Source organism: Oxyura jamaicensis, chromosome 26, assembly GCF_011077185.1.
Source record: "Oxyura jamaicensis isolate SHBP4307 breed ruddy duck chromosome 26, BPBGC_Ojam_1.0, whole genome shotgun sequence".
NCBI lineage: Eukaryota > Metazoa > Chordata > Aves > Anseriformes > Anatidae > Oxyura > Oxyura jamaicensis.
Window position 1 is genome coordinate 2,815,242 of NC_048918.1, and position 16,855 is coordinate 2,832,096.

Genomic DNA, 16,855 nt, shown 5'->3' on the forward strand with positions numbered 1-16,855 from the left:
GCCAGGGCTGGAGCAGCCCCTGGGGAAGCGATGGGGCAGGAACGGGGCTGGGGTGCTGCAGCGGTGCCGGGGCGAGGGCGCTGGGCAGGAGCGGCCCCGAGGGGTGGCGATGGGCAGGAGAGCGGCCGCTCAAGCCTGACTTCAGCTGCTGCGATCGCTCTTTCCCTCCTTCCCCACTGCCACACATAGTTCCTGTCCCTCTGTGGGGTCTCAGCATCCCCGGTGACACCACCGTCCCCATCGCCCCGGGGTAAAAGCCGCTGCGAGCAGCCCGGGGCACGGTGTGGGAGGGGAGGAGGAAAATGTAGCCGGGACAAAGAGATTCAAACACTCCAAGTTTCGTGGTGGGACGTCAGCTGGTGCAAGAGGCCTCCCTTTGAGCTGAGCAGAGCATTTGCTTCAAACTCAGTCATCTTGCCTCACTTTGAAGGCTTTTTTATTTGTTTAACCGGGAAATTAGAGTGGAAGGATCTCACGCTGTGAAACCGCTCTCAGCTCCCAGTCAAAATCTGTTTTGTTAATGCTCAAGCAAATCTTTCTCAGCTTCTTCTGCAACCCTTTTCCTTTTTAAGTTCTTCTCGACAGCCCCGTGAAGCGGGTGTAAATTCATGAAGCGTTTCCTCATTTGCATTTTTCACCCTACAAAGTCCCAGCTGCAGCATGTCACCGAGCCCTGGCACAAACCAGCGCCTGGAACGGCAACTGGGAGCAGTGGGAGAGTGCTCCTGGGCTAACCCAGGTGCTCGTGTTTCCTTTTTTTTTTTTTTTTTTCAAGAAAAAACAAACCCTCCTGACCCTCCTGCACCCTAGGAACTTCACAGCGGGTTTCCTTTCTGCTCCACCACAGTCCCAAATGCAGTCGCTGTGTTTCGGAGGGGTCCCTCGTGTCCCTCTGCCGTGCCATCCCTCGGCGCACGGCTCTTGCTGGATGTCAGCTCCTGGGAGGGACCGGAGCAAGGAGCGGAGGCACCTGCCTGACTGCTAGCAGCTGGGATACTTCTCCCCCCGTGCCCCATCTGTCTTGGCTGGGACGTGGGGCTTGGGGGTGGCTGGCTGAGTTTTCAGCCCGGTGGGACATTTCCCAGGTGGGTGCTCTTCGAGGGGATGGTAAGGGATGGGAACGTGCTGGTGGCCTGGGCTGGAATGCTTTAAATGCCATCGAGCACCTCTGGAGCCAGAGAGCAGTTTCCTGTGTCCCCGGACATCAAACCAAGTGGATAAACAGCGGGGTGCTGCCGCGTTCCTCGCTTGTTTAAAGAAATAAATCACCTCCCAGCCCGCCTGCGCTCTCCGCTGGCTGCTCTCTGTTCCCGTGCTGTCCCCGTCACCCCCTGGCAGGGCAGGGCTGGGAAACGCTCCGTGCTGGCAGTGCTGGCAGTGGGCTCAGGATGCTGGCCCCGTCTCCGCCCCACGCTCCCAGCTAACGGCCGTGCCCTGCTCTCCGCAGGAGTTTGCCACGCTGACGCGGGAGCTCAGCGCGTGCCGAGAGCAGCTCCTGGAGAGGGAAGAGGAGATCTCAGAGCTGAAAGCTGAGCGCAACAACACCCGGGTAAGCAGCAAAAACCTCCCCAGCTTCCAGTCCCCAGAAACGTGGGATGCCCAGATGCTGCTGGGCCGATACTGGCATCCCCAGCCCCTGGGGTGACAAGAAGCTCACGTTTGCCCTCTTGCAGCTCTTGCTGGAGCACCTGGAGTGCCTGGTGTCGAGGCATGAGCGGTCCCTGAGGATGACCGTGGTCAAGCGTCAGGCCCAGTCGCCGTCTGGGGTTTCCAGTGAGGTCGAGGTGCTCAAGGCACTCAAGTCACTCTTTGAGCATCACAAGGCGCTAGATGAAAAGGTGAGATGGGTGGCCGGGGCCTCTCCCGTCACCTCCTTCAGAGCAGACCTTCTCCCAGCGCTCCTCGCTGGGACAGCCTGGCCTCCTCCCTCTGGCTGGATGGCATTTTATTTCGTTCCGTGACATGGTGACGTGGGATGCCTCAGCAGGAAGGTTTGGGGAACTCAGCAAACAGATATTAGGAACCACTGGGGCTGGAGCAGATTCTGTGGGCTTAAGGCCATTGGGGATGGGGACCTTGCTTCTCCAGGTTTCTCCCCTGATGGTGGTAGTTTCTCCTGAGTCATTTGCCTCGAGCATCTCCTTGCTATGTTAAAAAAACATCCCCAAGCTAGCCTGGCCTGGTCAAGCTACTCCAAGCTACTCGTGGCATCCTCCAGGAGTCAGACTGACCCTGGCCATTCCTCCCCAACACGCTTTTGCTCTCCCAAGTGATGGGTTGGAGCCTCCCTGAGTCTGTGCCCTGGACATGAATCCATCTAAGCCCGGCCTGCAGACAGATAAAAGGGGCTAGGGCTTCACCTGGCTTCAGGACACTCATCAGAATAAATAAATAACCACCTGCCCCATTGTTTTACCCTCCTGCAGGTCAGGGAGCGCCTGCGAGCGTCCTTAGAGCGAGTGGCGACCTTAGAGGAGCAGCTGGTGGATGCCCACCGGCAGGTAAGAGGTGCTTGGCAGCCTACCCTGCGCCCTTGTCGGGGCCAATGCTGTGCTGGGACTGCTTAGAGTTAGGCCAGATTTGTGAATTCAGGTTGAGTTTGGTGAACTACGGCCCCCAAATGTTCACGCGGGTCAGAAAAATGGCATTTGGGCATTGTTAATGCAAGGCTATTCTAAAATTCCTGTTCACATGCAGGCGTGCCTATACTTAATGTGAAAGAGGAAACCTTGTAAACACTGAAAGCTTTGTCTTGCAGGCAAGGCTTCCTCTGTTGTTTTGCTTACTGGTATTCATTTCACGGATGAAAACAACCAAAACTTGAATCATCTCTGGTGGCTGAGAGTGACTTTGCTTGTTGGGGTTTTCCCAGCCTCAGCAGAGCCCCAAACCTTGCTGCACCCAGCACCCATCCAGCAACCTCCTTCTTTGCTCAGCCCCTGCACGGGGACTTCTCTGTCCCTCGTATTTCTCCCTGTTCATGTTGGAGGAGATGCTCATCCTGCTTTCCTTCCTGAAATCCTTTCCCAGCCACAAGTGCTATAAAGAAAGAGCCATCCGTATAGCCTGTGCCTGGCCAAGTTTTGCTCCTGTTTCCAGATCCTGGGATGTATCTTGTGGTACGGTGCAGGGAGCTTTCTCCATTCTGCCTCGGTGGAGCACGGTGCAGTGGTGGGGTTTATCCCCTGCTCCTGCTGGCTTCATCTGCACTGGGCTCAGAGTCCAGCTGGCTGCAGAAAGCAGTGAAATACAAGGGGACACTCCAGGGACACGGGGCTCAGGACTCTGAAAGCTCACAAGCAAAACCTCACTGCTGGGATTTGGGCTCATTCTGTGCCTTTAGCAAGCACTGCTCTCTCCAAACAAGATGTGGCTTCATCTTCCATCAGTCCCAAGCCTTTGTCTCACCCCCCTGTTCCCTGCACAGCATCTCTGCCTTCCCCTCTTCCTTCACCCTCTCTCTCCTGTACCCCCTTGGCCCTAAGCAGAGGCTGAATACGATGCTGGAAGAAGGCAGTGGGAAGCCAGTTGCAAACCTGGGAGTGCTGGGGCTGGCCTCACTCATGGCCAGGCCAGCTGGTTTCATTGCCTCTCTAATTAATGAATCCCTGTCGGTGTGCAGGTGGCAGCTCTGCAGCAAGGCGCCACGCGGGAAGCCCCAGCAGGCGAGCGGGATGAGAGGGAGCCCAAGGAGCCAGCGCAGAAGCTTCCCTGGAAGGTGAGAGCCCCAGAAACGCCTGCTCTGGCCACGTTCACCAAGGCCATGGTTTCTCTAACCCCCTTATTGCAGCCTCTGGGGTACTGAATGCTTTTTGCCCTCCCCTGGCTCTGTACGCCAGGGAAATGCCCTTTGGATACAAGCTGTTTTCCAGCACAGGGGAATTTGTGCTCCCACCTGGATGCTTCTAGGGGCTCGGCTTCCCAGAGGTGTTCTGCACATCCAGGGGCTCAGCCCTTAGCTAACCCCATCCCGCTGTGCCTGCGAGAAGCCACATCCCTGGCTGTGGGGACTGTTCCGGGGGGGTCCCAGAGCCCCCTGCCCCATTCACCCACCCCATAGCTGCCCCTTGTGCCAGCCCTGGGGCAGCCGGGCACCCACCTCCCTCTCCGGTGCCTTGCAGCGGCTCTCCAACGGCTCTGTTCACCCCGACGATGAGGCAGGCCGGGTGGTGGAGCTGCAGGAGCTCCTGGAGAAGCAGAATTTCGAAGTGGTCCAAGCCAAGGAGCGCATCTCCGCACTGGCTGCCAGCGTCGCGGAGCTGGAGGAGGATCTGGGCACTGCCAGGAAGGATCTGATCAAATCAGAAGAGATGAGCAGCAAGTACCAGCGGGACCTCCGAGAGGTTAGGCACTGCTCCCTCACTCTGCAATGCCCATTGCAGTTGCAGTTCACTGCTGCTTCCACGTGCTCTACGTTGGGAAGAGTTTGTAACCCCTTTTGTAAGCATGGGAAAGGAGGGTGAAGGCCAGTGTTCCCCCCAAAAACCCTGCCTTTGGGGGTTGTCCCCACATCTGTCGGCAGGACTACCCTGAAGTTATAGGCAGACACTGAAATACCCCTGGGCCGTGAGCTGTGTCCATGCCAGCACATTTTCTGGGATTACCTGACTCTCCCTTTATTGTCCCCTACATATTTTTGTGCACAGCGGGGCTTTTGTTGCATGCTTAGGCTCAGGGATTTCCCAGGCTCGGAGAATCTTTCTGGCCCAGTTATTCCCAAACTGCTGGCCACGGCTCGGGGTGTGACAGCCCCATCGCTTCCCCAGGCTCTGGCTCAGAAGGAGGACATGGAAGAGAGGATCACCACGCTGGAGAAACGCTACCTAGCAGCCCAGCGAGAAGCCACCTCCATCCACGACCTCAATGACAAGCTGGAAAGCGAATTGGCCAACAAGGAGTCCCTGCACCGCCAGGTACCGGAGCAGGACCCAAAGGCTCCCACCACCCCGGGGACCTGGGAGGGAGAAGCGGGTGCTGGGGAGAGGAGCCGGGTGCCAGGAGTCGCATCCTGCCCTGTCCCGCAGTGTGAGGAGAAAGCCCGGCACCTGCAGGAGCTGCTGGAGCTGGCGGAGCAGAAGCTGCAGCAGACGATGCGGAAAGCGGAGACGCTGCCCGAGGTGGAAGCGGAGCTGGCCCAGCGCATCGCAGCGCTCACCAAGGCAAGTGTGAGGGGTGCGTGGGGTGGAGGGGCCGGGGGGGCTGCAGGAACCAGGGGCAGGTCTGGGCACCCACCTGCAGAGATGGAGCCTGGCAGCCCCAGGGCACCCCGCTGTCGGTCCCAGCCTCTGAACTCTGCTGCCCTCTGCTTTCTCTGTGGTAGCAGGGAGAGTTCAGAGCTTTTAAAACTCCTCACGTGTCCTGCACATGCAGGGCTTGCTCCTTTTCTCAGCTGCTCTCTCCAAGGCAGAGGCGGCCTTGCTGGTCAGGGTGGCCATCGCCTGGTGTTGGGATAGTTTTGGAACGAGGAGGAGGAGGAGGAGGAAGGACCCAGGCTGGATTTGGGAGGGTGCAGGTGGAGGTGTGGATGTGGCCAGCCCTGCTTTTTCCAGGTGTTGGGACAGGTGCCCAGTTGCTTGTGGATCACCTCCATCTCTGATCCCCTCGCTAGCAGTTCTTGCACAGGGACGCAGGCGGCAGGAGGGAGCGCCTCGTCCTGGGAAGGATGCAGATGCAGGGATGGGGGGAGGGATGCGGGAGGGCCCCTGTGGTTTTGGGGAGCGCCATCCGAGAGGGCTGCTCTGCTTTTCCCAGGCAGAAGAGAGGCATGGGAGCATCGAGGAGCACCTCCGGCAGCTGGAGAGCCAGCTGGAAGAGAAGAACCAGGAGCTGGCCAGGGTAAGTGCTGCTCAGCCTGGATGGGGGAGTCCTCGAGGGTCCTAATCTGGCCTCAGCTCCCCTTTGCTGTGACAGCTGGGTGCCTGGGCACAGTACAGAGGGGGGGCTTGCTGCTGTCTCCAAAAGAGGGTAGGAGAAGGGCCTGGTTAATCCTTTCCTGGTGAGGATGTCTCCATCTAGAGTCCCCCAGGACCTCATGCTGGTCCTCTGCAATTTCCCTCTCTCCTGGGCATCCAAATCTTGCTGATAGCACACCACGTCCAGCATGCCTTCCTCCCTGCAGCTCCAGGCACTGCCCAGACAAAGCACCAAGCCAGGACCCCAAATGCAGGGCAAGCCTAAACACAGAGCCAACGTGTCGTGGGGTGCAAAGTCTGGCTGTGTTCCTCAGCTGGCAGCCGGGCTGTCTCCAAGGGAGGCTGCTGTGGCCACCTCCTGGGTCACCCAGATGGCATTACAGCACGTGCCTCCAGGTCTGGGTCACGCTGGGGAAACCCCTCGTTGTGTTCTCCCAGAACAGAGATTTGGAGAGACCTTTTCAAAGGATCTGCTGGGGTCTAGAAAGTGTCCCCACACTGTAACTGTCCCTGGGGGTGCACAGGCCAAGCAAGTCTGTGACTTTGGATCCTGTCACTGTCCCCTTCATCCCTGGCTGGGAAATAGCAGAGACCAGCAGGGACCCAGCAGAGGCTCAGATCCGTGCTGTAAGGGGTGGATTTGTCAACAGAAGCTGGTCCTGGTGAATCAGCTGGAACAGGAACAGCAGGAAAAGGGTGGCAGGAGGACAAGGAGCTCCTCGCGGCAGCAGGAGCAGACCCACTGGATCTGATGTGGCCGGTTGCTGTTTGCCATTGCAGGCCCGCCAGCGGGAGAAGATGAACGAGGAGCACAACAAGCGGCTCTCGGACACCGTGGACCGGCTGCTGAGCGAGTCTAATGAGCGGCTGCAGCTGCACCTCAAGGAGAGGATGGCAGCCTTGGAGGAGAAGGTATCGGCTAGGGGCAGGCTTCGGGAGGGAGGTGTCGGGGGGTGAGGGACCTGCAGGGACCTGACACGGACCCTCCACCAGCTGAAGCAGGGGTGTTTGGAAGTGCCCATGCAGGGATGGAGAAATGACCCCGTCCAGGATGCCAGCCGGGTGCCAGGGCTGGTGGGAGCGGGGAAGCGTGCTCAGCATTGCGCCTTCGCCTCCTGCCAGCCCCCACCCAGCAGGACCCGCTCCCCATCGAGCCGCCTCCGCCGGCGGCAGGATTTGTCCTGCTCCATTCCCTTCCTTCCCTGCGCTTGCCCCAGCACAGCCTCACCTGCAGTCTGCACCCAGCTGTCAGAGTGAAACCCCACTGCATTCTGCAGGAGGAAATGCAGCATTCATCCCCGAACCCTCCACGTGTTGCCGTGAAACCCTCCCGTCCCCCAGGCCCTGCCACCGGCCCCATCTGCCTCCTCCAAGCCGGAGCAGAGCCCGCAAGCAGCCGCCAGCTCCCTCCCTGCTCCTCCCGGGGAGCCAGGCTCTCCTTTGAGCCGTGTGAATGCAATTAGCTGGCAGAGCAGGTGGCCCAGAGCAGGACTAAACCTCGCAGAGGCAACAGGAGACCAACCCTTGATAATTCACCTCTGTCTGGGTTCCTGCAGGGACCTGGCTCCCCGTAACAAACCGGGGCGCGGAGGGAGGTGCACCCCTGGTTAATGCCTCCAGGACCGGGTCTGTGTCCCTGCTGCTCTGAACCTCCTGTCCCCAGGCAGACCTGGCTGTGCCAGCAGGTGTTCAGCCGGTGTCGGAGTGGCTCTGGGTACAGAACAGGAACTCACGCGTGGGACTGGTTCCAAATTCCCAGACAGCAACAATCAGGGAGCAGAGCTCTGGCCCCTCGTGGAGGAGCGTTGTCTTCCCCAGCCTGCTGCCGACGCTGGCGCACGCCACATCCAGGTCATCCTTGGGCAAAAATCCTGCTATCTGACTTCCCAAAGAGCAAAACGTCAGGCAGTTGAAGCTCTTCTTTCCCCACACCTCTTCTCTAGCACAGAGACGGGGACATTTTTGCCCTTGGTCCAGCCTCCTGAGGAGCTGATCTCCTCTCAGCCACCTTCCCAATCTGCAAGCCCTGCCATAGCGCTGGCTGCTGCATGCCCACCGTGGCCATGCCCCAGCCCCAGTGTAGGACTGGAGACGGGCTGCAGCCCTGCTTTTGAGGAGCAGGGGGTTGCAGAGAAGGCTGGTTTGCAGGCAGGTAGGTGAGGGACAGGCTGGGAGCCACCACCGTCCATCCTGCCCATGTCGGTCCCACTGTCCACACAGCAGTTCCATGCTGGCCGTCCCCGTGAGGCCACGCAGCCGTCTCCTCAATGGTCTCTCTCTTTCTTTCCTGTTTTTGTTCCCTTTCTTTTATTTTTTTTTTTCAAAGAACACATTGTTACAAGAGCTGGAAAACACCCAAAAGCAGATAGAGGAACACCAGCACGACAAGGTAAATGCGGCTACAGGGAGCCTGCCCTAGTGACTGCACCTCCTCACTCCTAACCCCTGACTAGTGGCAGCCACGCCACCTAAAATATCCTAGTGTTGGAGGAGCTGGGACCCCAAAGCACCCAGCAGCAGGAGGCCACAAACTCACCCACGCAGTGGCTGGATGGAAGCTGCCACCCGCCTCACTGGAGACCCCCGGTTCGGTTCCTGAACAGGCATGTTCGCTCCCATCTCTGTATTTCTACCACACTCATCCACCCCTCTGCCAGGTGAGGACAGCAGCGAGGCTGTGGTGGCTTTGTCCTCATTTCTAGAGGAGGGTTTGCCCCGGCGCTCCCTGGTGCAGCCTGGCTGCAAGGGACCGTGCTGCTGAGGCAGCCACATCCCCTTCACCCTCAAGGCTTTCCTGACCTCCTTGCTCGATTGGCGGGGTGGTCTTCTCCATGCCCAGCCTGCAGAAATCACCGTAGGTCTCCAACCCTCCCCTGCCCTCAGATAAACCATCTAAGTAGGGTCTGCAAGATGAGCCCACACCAGCCCGTGCCAGCAAGCTAGGGTGCTGCAGCTTTTTGAAGCAACGGGAGCTTCGGGGATGCGCCCCACGTCTTGTGCATGACGGGAGGGTCTGGGGGGCTGCTTTCCCCCTTGCTTGCAGCCTCTGCTCTCCCAGATGCTCCCTGCCTGCTGCGAGGGTTAGCAGGCATTGCTTGCGCTACCCAGCCACAGCTGCTCAGCTCCGGCCAGAGGCAGAGCCTGGACACCTGCGTGACGCTGCCCGCATGCTGCCCACCCCAGTTCGGCCCACGGGATCCGATCCTGCTGTGTCTGTAGGATCCCATCCCTCTGCCTCCCTCCCCACCCATGGCATCTGCCGCAGGGCAGCACGGCCACCAAGTGCAGGTGCAGGGTCCCGGCCTGGGGGGGGGGACAGGCCCAGCATCAGATCTGGCTGGCGGGTCCCACGCTGCCAGCCCTTTGCCACGGTGAATGTGCATGTGCAGCCTGGAGCAAAGCCAGAGCGTCCTGGTGGGACTGGCTCTCGTTCATCTCACAAAGCAGCCTTGGTTCGAGCACGTGTGTGTGTGTCTGTCTGCCCCGTGGTCGCTCCCTCCCCTCTTGGCATCGCCCTGGCATCACCCCAGTGTTGTCATTCACTATCACCTGCATGAGCTGTTTCTTTGCTGGTGCTTTGAAGCTGGGATGGGGACTTTTAAAGGGAATATAAACCTGGAAATTGCTTGGTTTGCCCCAAATCTGGCTACTCTTCGGCACAAAACCAACCCCTGCCCATCTCTTCTCTTGCCCTGAACAGCGACGGCTGTCAGACGAGATCGACAAACTGCGGCTGGAGGTCGATCAGCTCAAGACCAGAAGCGGGACATTCGTGGAGAGCGTGCACACGAGGTGAGAGCCTCCTGCCAAAACCCTGCCAGCCAGCACACACCCCACTCTCCTCCCACACCCGTGTCTTTAGGGCGTTTTGGGTTTTAGGGCCCCAAAATGCTGTTGGTGCTGGGCATTTCAGTCTCACTCAGTTCCTCACAGCAGGGTCGGCTCTGGCTCCAGAGCAGATCTGTCCTGTGTGAGACACGGACTGTTGAGAACAACCAAATGGCCCCAGATTTACTCTCCAATGACAAAACAAAACAAAACAAAACAAAACAAAAACTAATCAAACAACAACAAAAAAACACCACTGGGCATTGTTTCTTTTTCTGCACGAAGGGCTCAGGGCTTGTGCAACCTCTCTCTCAGCTCTCTCACCCAGGGGTGGCTTTATCTAGTTCCATCCTCGCTGCCCAGCTCGAGGTGCTGCAGACCATGCAGCGTTTTCTTCATTTTGGCTCATTTTTAGTCCCTGTGAAATCTAGATGTTCACCACCCACGCTTCCTCCCCCGATGTGCTGGGATGGGCTGGGGAGGAAGGAAGAAACTGTTTCCATGATGGCCATCAGTGTGGAGACCCCCATGTAGTGCTCTGCTCTGCTGTGGTGCTTTGGAGGTCAGACAGACAAAGCAGAAGCCCCCCCTCCATTATTTTTTTCCTTCCTTTCTACCTTGGCCTCCCACAACCTTTTATTTAAAATCACCTGGGAGGTGGGGGGTTCCCAGCCCAGTGCACCAGGAGGTGAGGTGAGTCCATCGGGTCTCAGCCTCTGGCACCGGCCAGGGGAGCCAGCACAGCCGCAAGAAACCAGGAGTGGTCCCAGGAGGTAAGGAAAGGAGGGTGCTGAGGCGGCGTGCACCCCACCGCACTGCTGTGGCCACCTGGGAGCCCAGATCCTCACCTGAGCCCTCACCACCTGGGCTAGGTGCGGCAAGGCATTGCTGGGAGTGACCACCAGCTGCCAAACCTCACCTCTCTGGGAGGATGGAGAAGAAGGGAAGGAGCTAGTGACTAAGCTTCAGATCTGCTGGCAGCGGAGAGGAAACGGCCTGGAGGCCCCATGCCCACATTGGAAGGAAGAAACGGGGAGAGCGAGGATGAAGTGAGGCTGAAGGACAGCTGTGGAGGAGTGTCTGGAGCATATGCAGGACCTGTTTGCATGGGTCTGCAAGAACAAGACAGGCAATCTTTATTTTTTTCTTTAATTTCTTGAAGGACAATACGGCAGAAAGCTTGAGTTACAGAGGCCAGAATAATCCCCCAGTTGAAATGTCAGCTTTTGTCTAAGGCACCTTTATCTGTTTTTAGCTCAGGAGCAGCTTGTCAGCAGCTCCACGGCTTAAATCCTCTTGAAACTTGGGCTGTGCCTTCGTCTGCAAGCACTGAGCTGACACCAAGCTGCTCATGTTAGTGGTTTTGTCTGGGCTCGGCAGGATGCTGGGGGTGGGGAGCCCAGATCTATGCCTCTGCTGGAAACCAGTGGTGGAAAATCTGCTGATTTCTCTGGACAAATGCTTTTTGTCATCCTAAATCAAGCCCTCATGCCTCCTATTGCAATGCGTGTGGTGAGGAACAACCCCGTTCTCTGGGATGACGCTTCGCGCAGCCACAGGGATGGGTCTTCGGGGTGAGGACGTGTGACCGGGTGACAGGGAGACGTGCTGTATCACAAATAACAAAAATTGGCCTCGTGTCCGACTGGAGCTGACGCATTTCTGTGTTCCTGAGCACCGGCACAAGCCTGGAGGAGGAGGAGAACAAAGTCCTGCCTGGTTTCCGATGGGAGATGCCAACGCTCATGCCCCTGCACCTGGAAGATCTGTTTCAAATGGGATTTTATTCGTCAGGGATTTTTTCATGGAAATACTGAAGAAAACGTAAACAGAAGAAAAGCTCTGTGTCTAGCCCCCATCATGGGGATGGGGAGAATAGGCAGAAGAGGACTCTGGTGCCATACGTGTAGAGGAGTGGAAGCTGTGCTGGAGAGGGGAGGCCAGGAGGGGACTGTGCAGCCCCCAGACCCACTGGTTTGGGCCAAAACTGGATGTTCAGTGGGTACCAAGGCAAAGGGGGAGGTGGCACTTGGGTAGGGCCCTGGGCTGGGCTTTCAGCTGCTCGTGAACGCACCTCTAAGGCCAGAATAGGGGGAACAGGGCACCCTTCTCCTCCAGGCCCTGCTTTTGCATCACTTCACACAGAGCAGAGAGGCATCACTGTGGTGGACATCCCAGCACGGCCTCGTCCTCCTCCTCTGTCCTGAGTGAGCCTGGGCCGTGAGGGGAGCCGCAGGGAAGCGTCTTTGTACAGGCAATGTCCACAGCAGAGCTCTCTCTCCCCAGGTCCCACATGGGCAGTGCCACAGACCTGCGCTTCCCGCTGAGCGCCGTGGTCCATGCCCCCGCCGAGCCCTTTGGGACGGCCCCAGGCCTGCCTCGGGCGCAGAAAGGGCGATTCGCCGCCCGGCGAGAGGAGCCAGCCAAGGTAACCCAGCGTCCTGCCAGCACGGGGCCAGGGCCGGGGCTGGGGTTGGGGTCTCCTCCTGCCCCACACTCTGATTTCACATGTCCTTGATTTGGGGACGTGGGGGGGTTTCATTCACCGGGCATGGGGGTTACGTGACAAGAAGGGCTTCCCGTTGGGGTTGCATTGAAGCGCGACTGATGCTTGAGGCGTCCAGTTTGGCTTTTGGAGACGTGGGGGTGCCAGGTGGGACCAGTGAACCTTGTTCCCCCAGGACTGGGAGCAGGCCCAGGCAGGCAGCGTCCTGGCCACAGGGCCTCACGCCTTCGACAGTGACCCTGAGATCTCCGACGTGGATGAGGATGACCGCGAGACGCTCTTCAGCTCCATGGACGTGCTCTCCCCTGGCGGGCACTCGGACGCTCAGACCTTGGCCATGATGCTCCAGGAGCAGCTGGATGCCATCAATGAGGAGATCAGGTAGGGGCCATGGCCCAAACCCAGCACTGCCTAGCTCTGAAATGGCTCCGGGGGTGGGCACGAACCGCCAGGCATTGGGAGGAGGCATTGATGCCCTAAAATCGATGTCTTTGTCCAGATTCAGCCATGGAAATGGCTCGAGGACATTTAGCCACAGGGCTTGGTCCTTCCTACATGGGGATTTCTGTCCTTTGGACGCACCAGTATGGGCTTACAGAAAGGATCTTTGTTTAAAAAAGCAAAAAATATATAAAAACCCCCGTAAATTCTGAAAGAAACTGGGACACCTCTCAGCAGTGGTTTGTGTGGATTCTGATGGCTCTTGCTGCCATTCCTAGAGATGGGGAGCTCAAGTCACAGCACCCGGGCTGTGGTTCCCTTTCAGCAGGTCAGTCCCATGGCTGGGAGGTACCAGATGGCCAGGAACCCCCCCAAAAGGTGGGGAGCCTGAAGCCCTGACCCCGCTCCTCCACCAGGATGATCCAAGAGGAGAAGGAGTCCACCGAGCTCCGTGCGGAGGAGCTGGAGACCCGCGTGACGAGCGGCAGCATGGAGGGCCTCAACCTCACCCAGCTGTGCAAGAGGGCCTCCATCCCCACCTCGCTGACGGCCCTGTCCCTGGCCAGCTCGTCCCCGCCGCTCAGTGGCCGCTCCACCCCCAAGCTGACCTCCCGCAGCGCCGCTCAGGACCTCGACCGCATGGGGATCATGACGCTGGTGAGGAGGCGCCTGGGGCAGGTGGGAGCCTGGGGAGGGGGGTGCATGTGGCTGGCCCCCCAGTGTCCGGTACGGCTGCGTGATGTGGAACGGGATGCCCGTGTTTGCTGAGGGGTTCCTCCATTAACTGCCTCCCTTTCTGTGTCTCTCTCGCATTCTCCCTTGCAATCAGCCCAGTGACTTGAGGAAGCACCGGAGGAAACTGCTAGTGAGTGGCTCCCACCCTGCTGGGTTTTGTCCAAGCCCCTTTTCCAGCCTGCTCCTGGCTTTGTCCACACCAGGTCAGGGTGCACCAGGCGTGGGATGGAGCTGGGGACCCCAGGGATTCAGCAGGAGGATCAGGGGGATCCCATAAGGTGCTTGGAGACATGCCGGCTGGCAGCCTGGGGCTCTGGCAGGACGTGGGGAGGGTCCTCAAACATTGAGCGTCCCTTCTGGGGACAGGGCGTATTTGGGACATTCCCATCTGTCCTCCTCAGAGCCCTCTGCTGAAACAGCAGCTTCAGTCCCCACACCCTGACCTGGACCACGGGGCTACCTCCTCTCTCCTCCCCAGTTCCCTCATTCCCAGGATCTTGGCCCTACGGCTGTATCCTTCCCGTCTGCTTGGGCACCTTGAGCCACCACCAGGGCTCTGCTTCAGGCTGATCCTGGAGTGTGGCCTCGGGGCCCTGGTGGCTCTTTTGGCCATGCCTCCATGGAGCAAGAGGGGTAGGTTCTGGGGCAGGCAGCAGGACAAGGATGGAGCTGGAGCCACCCAATTTCATGGCTCCTGTGCTTGTTCAGTCACCCGCAGCTCGGGATGAAAGCCGAGAGGATAAAACCACCATCAAATGTGAGACTTCCCCCCCGTCCTCACCCAGGACGTTGCGGCTGGAGAAGCTGGGTCACCCTGCGCTGAGTCAGGAGGAAGGGAAGAGGTAAGTGGAGCACCTGTTGGCTCTCAAAGCACTCGTTTGAGGATTTGTGGGGGGGAAATTCGGGGCTGTGGGATGGGCTGGGGTTTGCTGTGGCTTGTGAGCTGCTCAGGAATAACCTCAAGCTTTGCTGTTCCTCTCCCTCCTCCATCCCCAGCTCCCTGGAAGAGCAGGCCAGCAACCCCAGCAGCAACAGCAGCCAGGACTCCTTGCACAAGGGCTCCAAGAGGAAGGGGATCAAATCTTCCATCGGGCGCTTGTTTGGGAAAAAAGAGAAGGGCCGCTTGATTCAGCTGAGCAGAGAAGGGGCCACAGGGCAGGGTCTGTGAGCAGCTCCACTCCTGGGTGGGCTGGGCGGGCATTTTCTCGGGCTGGGCTCTCTGCATGCCTCCTGGCACTGTCTGGCTTTGGGGTGCTGTTGGGGTTACAGGCAGAGAGGAGCAGGGACACCCCTGCTGGGCACCCCTGGGGACGTTGGAGCCACTGGCTTTGGGCTGCCCGCAGCTTCAGAGCAGTCAGATCTGGTGCTTTCAGCCCCATGGACCTTTCAAGCCTGAGCATGACCTAAATCTCTTTCCCTCCCCGTGGCACCTCCCGGATTTTGCACAGCCCTTTGGTGGGAGCTGCTGTTCCACACCTAAACCCTTTCCTGCATCAGTGTCGAGCATCTTGAAACAGGAGGGCTGGCAGCTGGGGATCCCTGTGGGCTCCCTGAGGGTGTGGGGCTATGAGGGTGGGTTGAAAATCCATGCTGCGATGGCGCATCCCCGACACCCCAGTGCAAGGACCCACGCAGTGCCCTGGGGGCTGTCAGACTGACCCTGGAGACATCACGCTGACGCTGGGGACGTCACACTGACCCACGGGTGTTTTGCCCAACAGTGCTGCTGACCGACACAGAGGTGGGCATCCAGGACCCTCTGGGCCTCGGCAAGCTGGGTGCTCAGGCTGAGAAGGATCGTCGCCTGCGGAAAAAGTGAGTGAACCTCCTTCTGTGCCCCAGCAAGAAAACGTCCTGCCTGGTGGCTGCTAAGCCATGACACAGGACTGGGAATCGCTGCAAAGACTTCTCTCATGAGGGCACTCTCATGAGCAATATTAGCTCCTTTATTGCCTTGCTGCCAGCTGACTCTTGCTGCCTGCACTCTATTCCCTTTCAAGAGCTGTTCCCTTCTCCTCAAGCTCCCAATAAACCACTCTTCTGCTTCTGTTCCCTCCAGGCACGAACTCCTGGAAGAGGCTCGGAGGAAAGGATTGCCCTTTGCCCACTGGGATGGCCCCACCGTTGTCTCCTGGCTGGAGGTGAGGCAGAGCACACCCGCCCATTGTCCCCACACGCCGACGGCTTTGCAGTTGCTGCTGGTCTGAGGTGTGCTCCCCTGGCAGGGGTACAGTACCCCACAGGCCTGCTGTGCTTGGCCCATGCACAATGTGGCCATTGCAAAAGGGCTCACGCTCAGCAATTTCTTCACCTGGCAAAGCCCTGAGCCCCTCCACGTGCCCTATAGAATGGGTGTTTGGTGCCAGTGATGGTAGGGACCACTTCCCGGGGCATGGAGATGTTTTCTGTCCTCCCTGCTTGAGTCGGGAGGTGGTAAAGGAGAGGTCGTGGAGCCATTTGTGGGTCCAAGTGAGTGGAGATGGGGGAGCAGAGCAGATCCCCAGATCTCAAGGTCTGCAGAGTTGCACTTTGGGGTGTCCTCGAGCTCTGAGTTGAGGGGCTCCGTGGGTGTTCTTTCCCTGTGCTGTCTCCGTGAGATACAGGGATGCTGCTCTGCCTGCAAACCATCTGCACAAGGTCCAAACAAAAAACGAGCCCCCCGTGGGTATCCAGCTTTGATACTGAGTTTAAACAGGGTGTCCTAGACCCCTGCCAGAGGAAATGAGGGTCTGTGCCCTGGGCAGTCACCAGCTTTGCCCTGTTTCGGCAGCTCTGGGTGGGAATGCCAGCCTGGTACGTCGCTGCTTGCCGAGCCAACGTGAAGAGTGGAGCCATCATGTCAGCCTTGTCCGACACCGAGATCCAGAGGGAGATCGGCATCAGCAACGCGCTGCATCGCCTGAAGCTGCGCCTGGCCATCCAGGAGATGGTTTCGCTCACGAGCCCCTCGGCACCACCCACCTCACGGACAGTAAGTGCTCCATCCCACGGCTGCTTTTCCCCTTTTCCTGGCTCCTTGGAACCACTGGGGCTTGTTGTTCCCCAGGGAGCCCCAGTACTGCAGGCAAGTGCAGCAAGAAGGGGTTCTCTAGCATTCAGTGCTGGCTGTGGATGGGGTGACATCCCCTCAAGGACCAGTAAACCCACCAGACATGTGTCCTCAGGCACAAGGGTAGTTTATTGCCATCAGGTGTGAAGCACTTCCCTGCCTTGAGGGCCCAGCAGACGCTCTCGTCCTCACCCACAGGGGTTGTCAGCAAGAGGCTGACTCTGCAGAGCAGCCAGCGAAGTGCAAAGCTCAGGGGCTGTCTGCTCTGGAGGGGATAAAATCCCACTCAGTTTGATCTGCAGGGCCAGCTTGGTTACGCACAGTCATTTTTTTCAGTCATTTCAATACAAAACTTTTCCCGAGACCATCTGAACATTCCTGGGG

The 16,855-nt window shown here is 58.6% G+C and overlaps 1 protein-coding gene across 1 annotated transcript in view; it reads left to right on the plus strand.

Annotated features, from left to right (window-relative positions):
* PPFIA4 (PTPRF interacting protein alpha 4) overlaps nt 1-16,855 on the plus strand; it is a 53,076-nt gene that overhangs the window by 28,020 nt on the left and 8,201 nt on the right. The window contains 20 exon segments of the mRNA XM_035347151.1: nt 1,448-1,549; nt 1,674-1,838; nt 2,427-2,501; nt 3,623-3,718; nt 4,122-4,343; nt 4,767-4,913; nt 5,025-5,159; nt 5,752-5,835; nt 6,693-6,824; nt 8,239-8,301; nt 9,613-9,704; nt 12,027-12,168; nt 12,422-12,627; nt 13,104-13,344; nt 13,517-13,552; nt 14,131-14,264; nt 14,419-14,582; nt 15,144-15,237; nt 15,482-15,563; nt 16,193-16,393. Coding sequence (XP_035203042.1) covers nt 1,448-1,549; nt 1,674-1,838; nt 2,427-2,501; nt 3,623-3,718; nt 4,122-4,343; nt 4,767-4,913; nt 5,025-5,159; nt 5,752-5,835; nt 6,693-6,824; nt 8,239-8,301; nt 9,613-9,704; nt 12,027-12,168; nt 12,422-12,627; nt 13,104-13,344; nt 13,517-13,552; nt 14,131-14,264; nt 14,419-14,582; nt 15,144-15,237; nt 15,482-15,563; nt 16,193-16,393 — 2,613 coding nt within the window.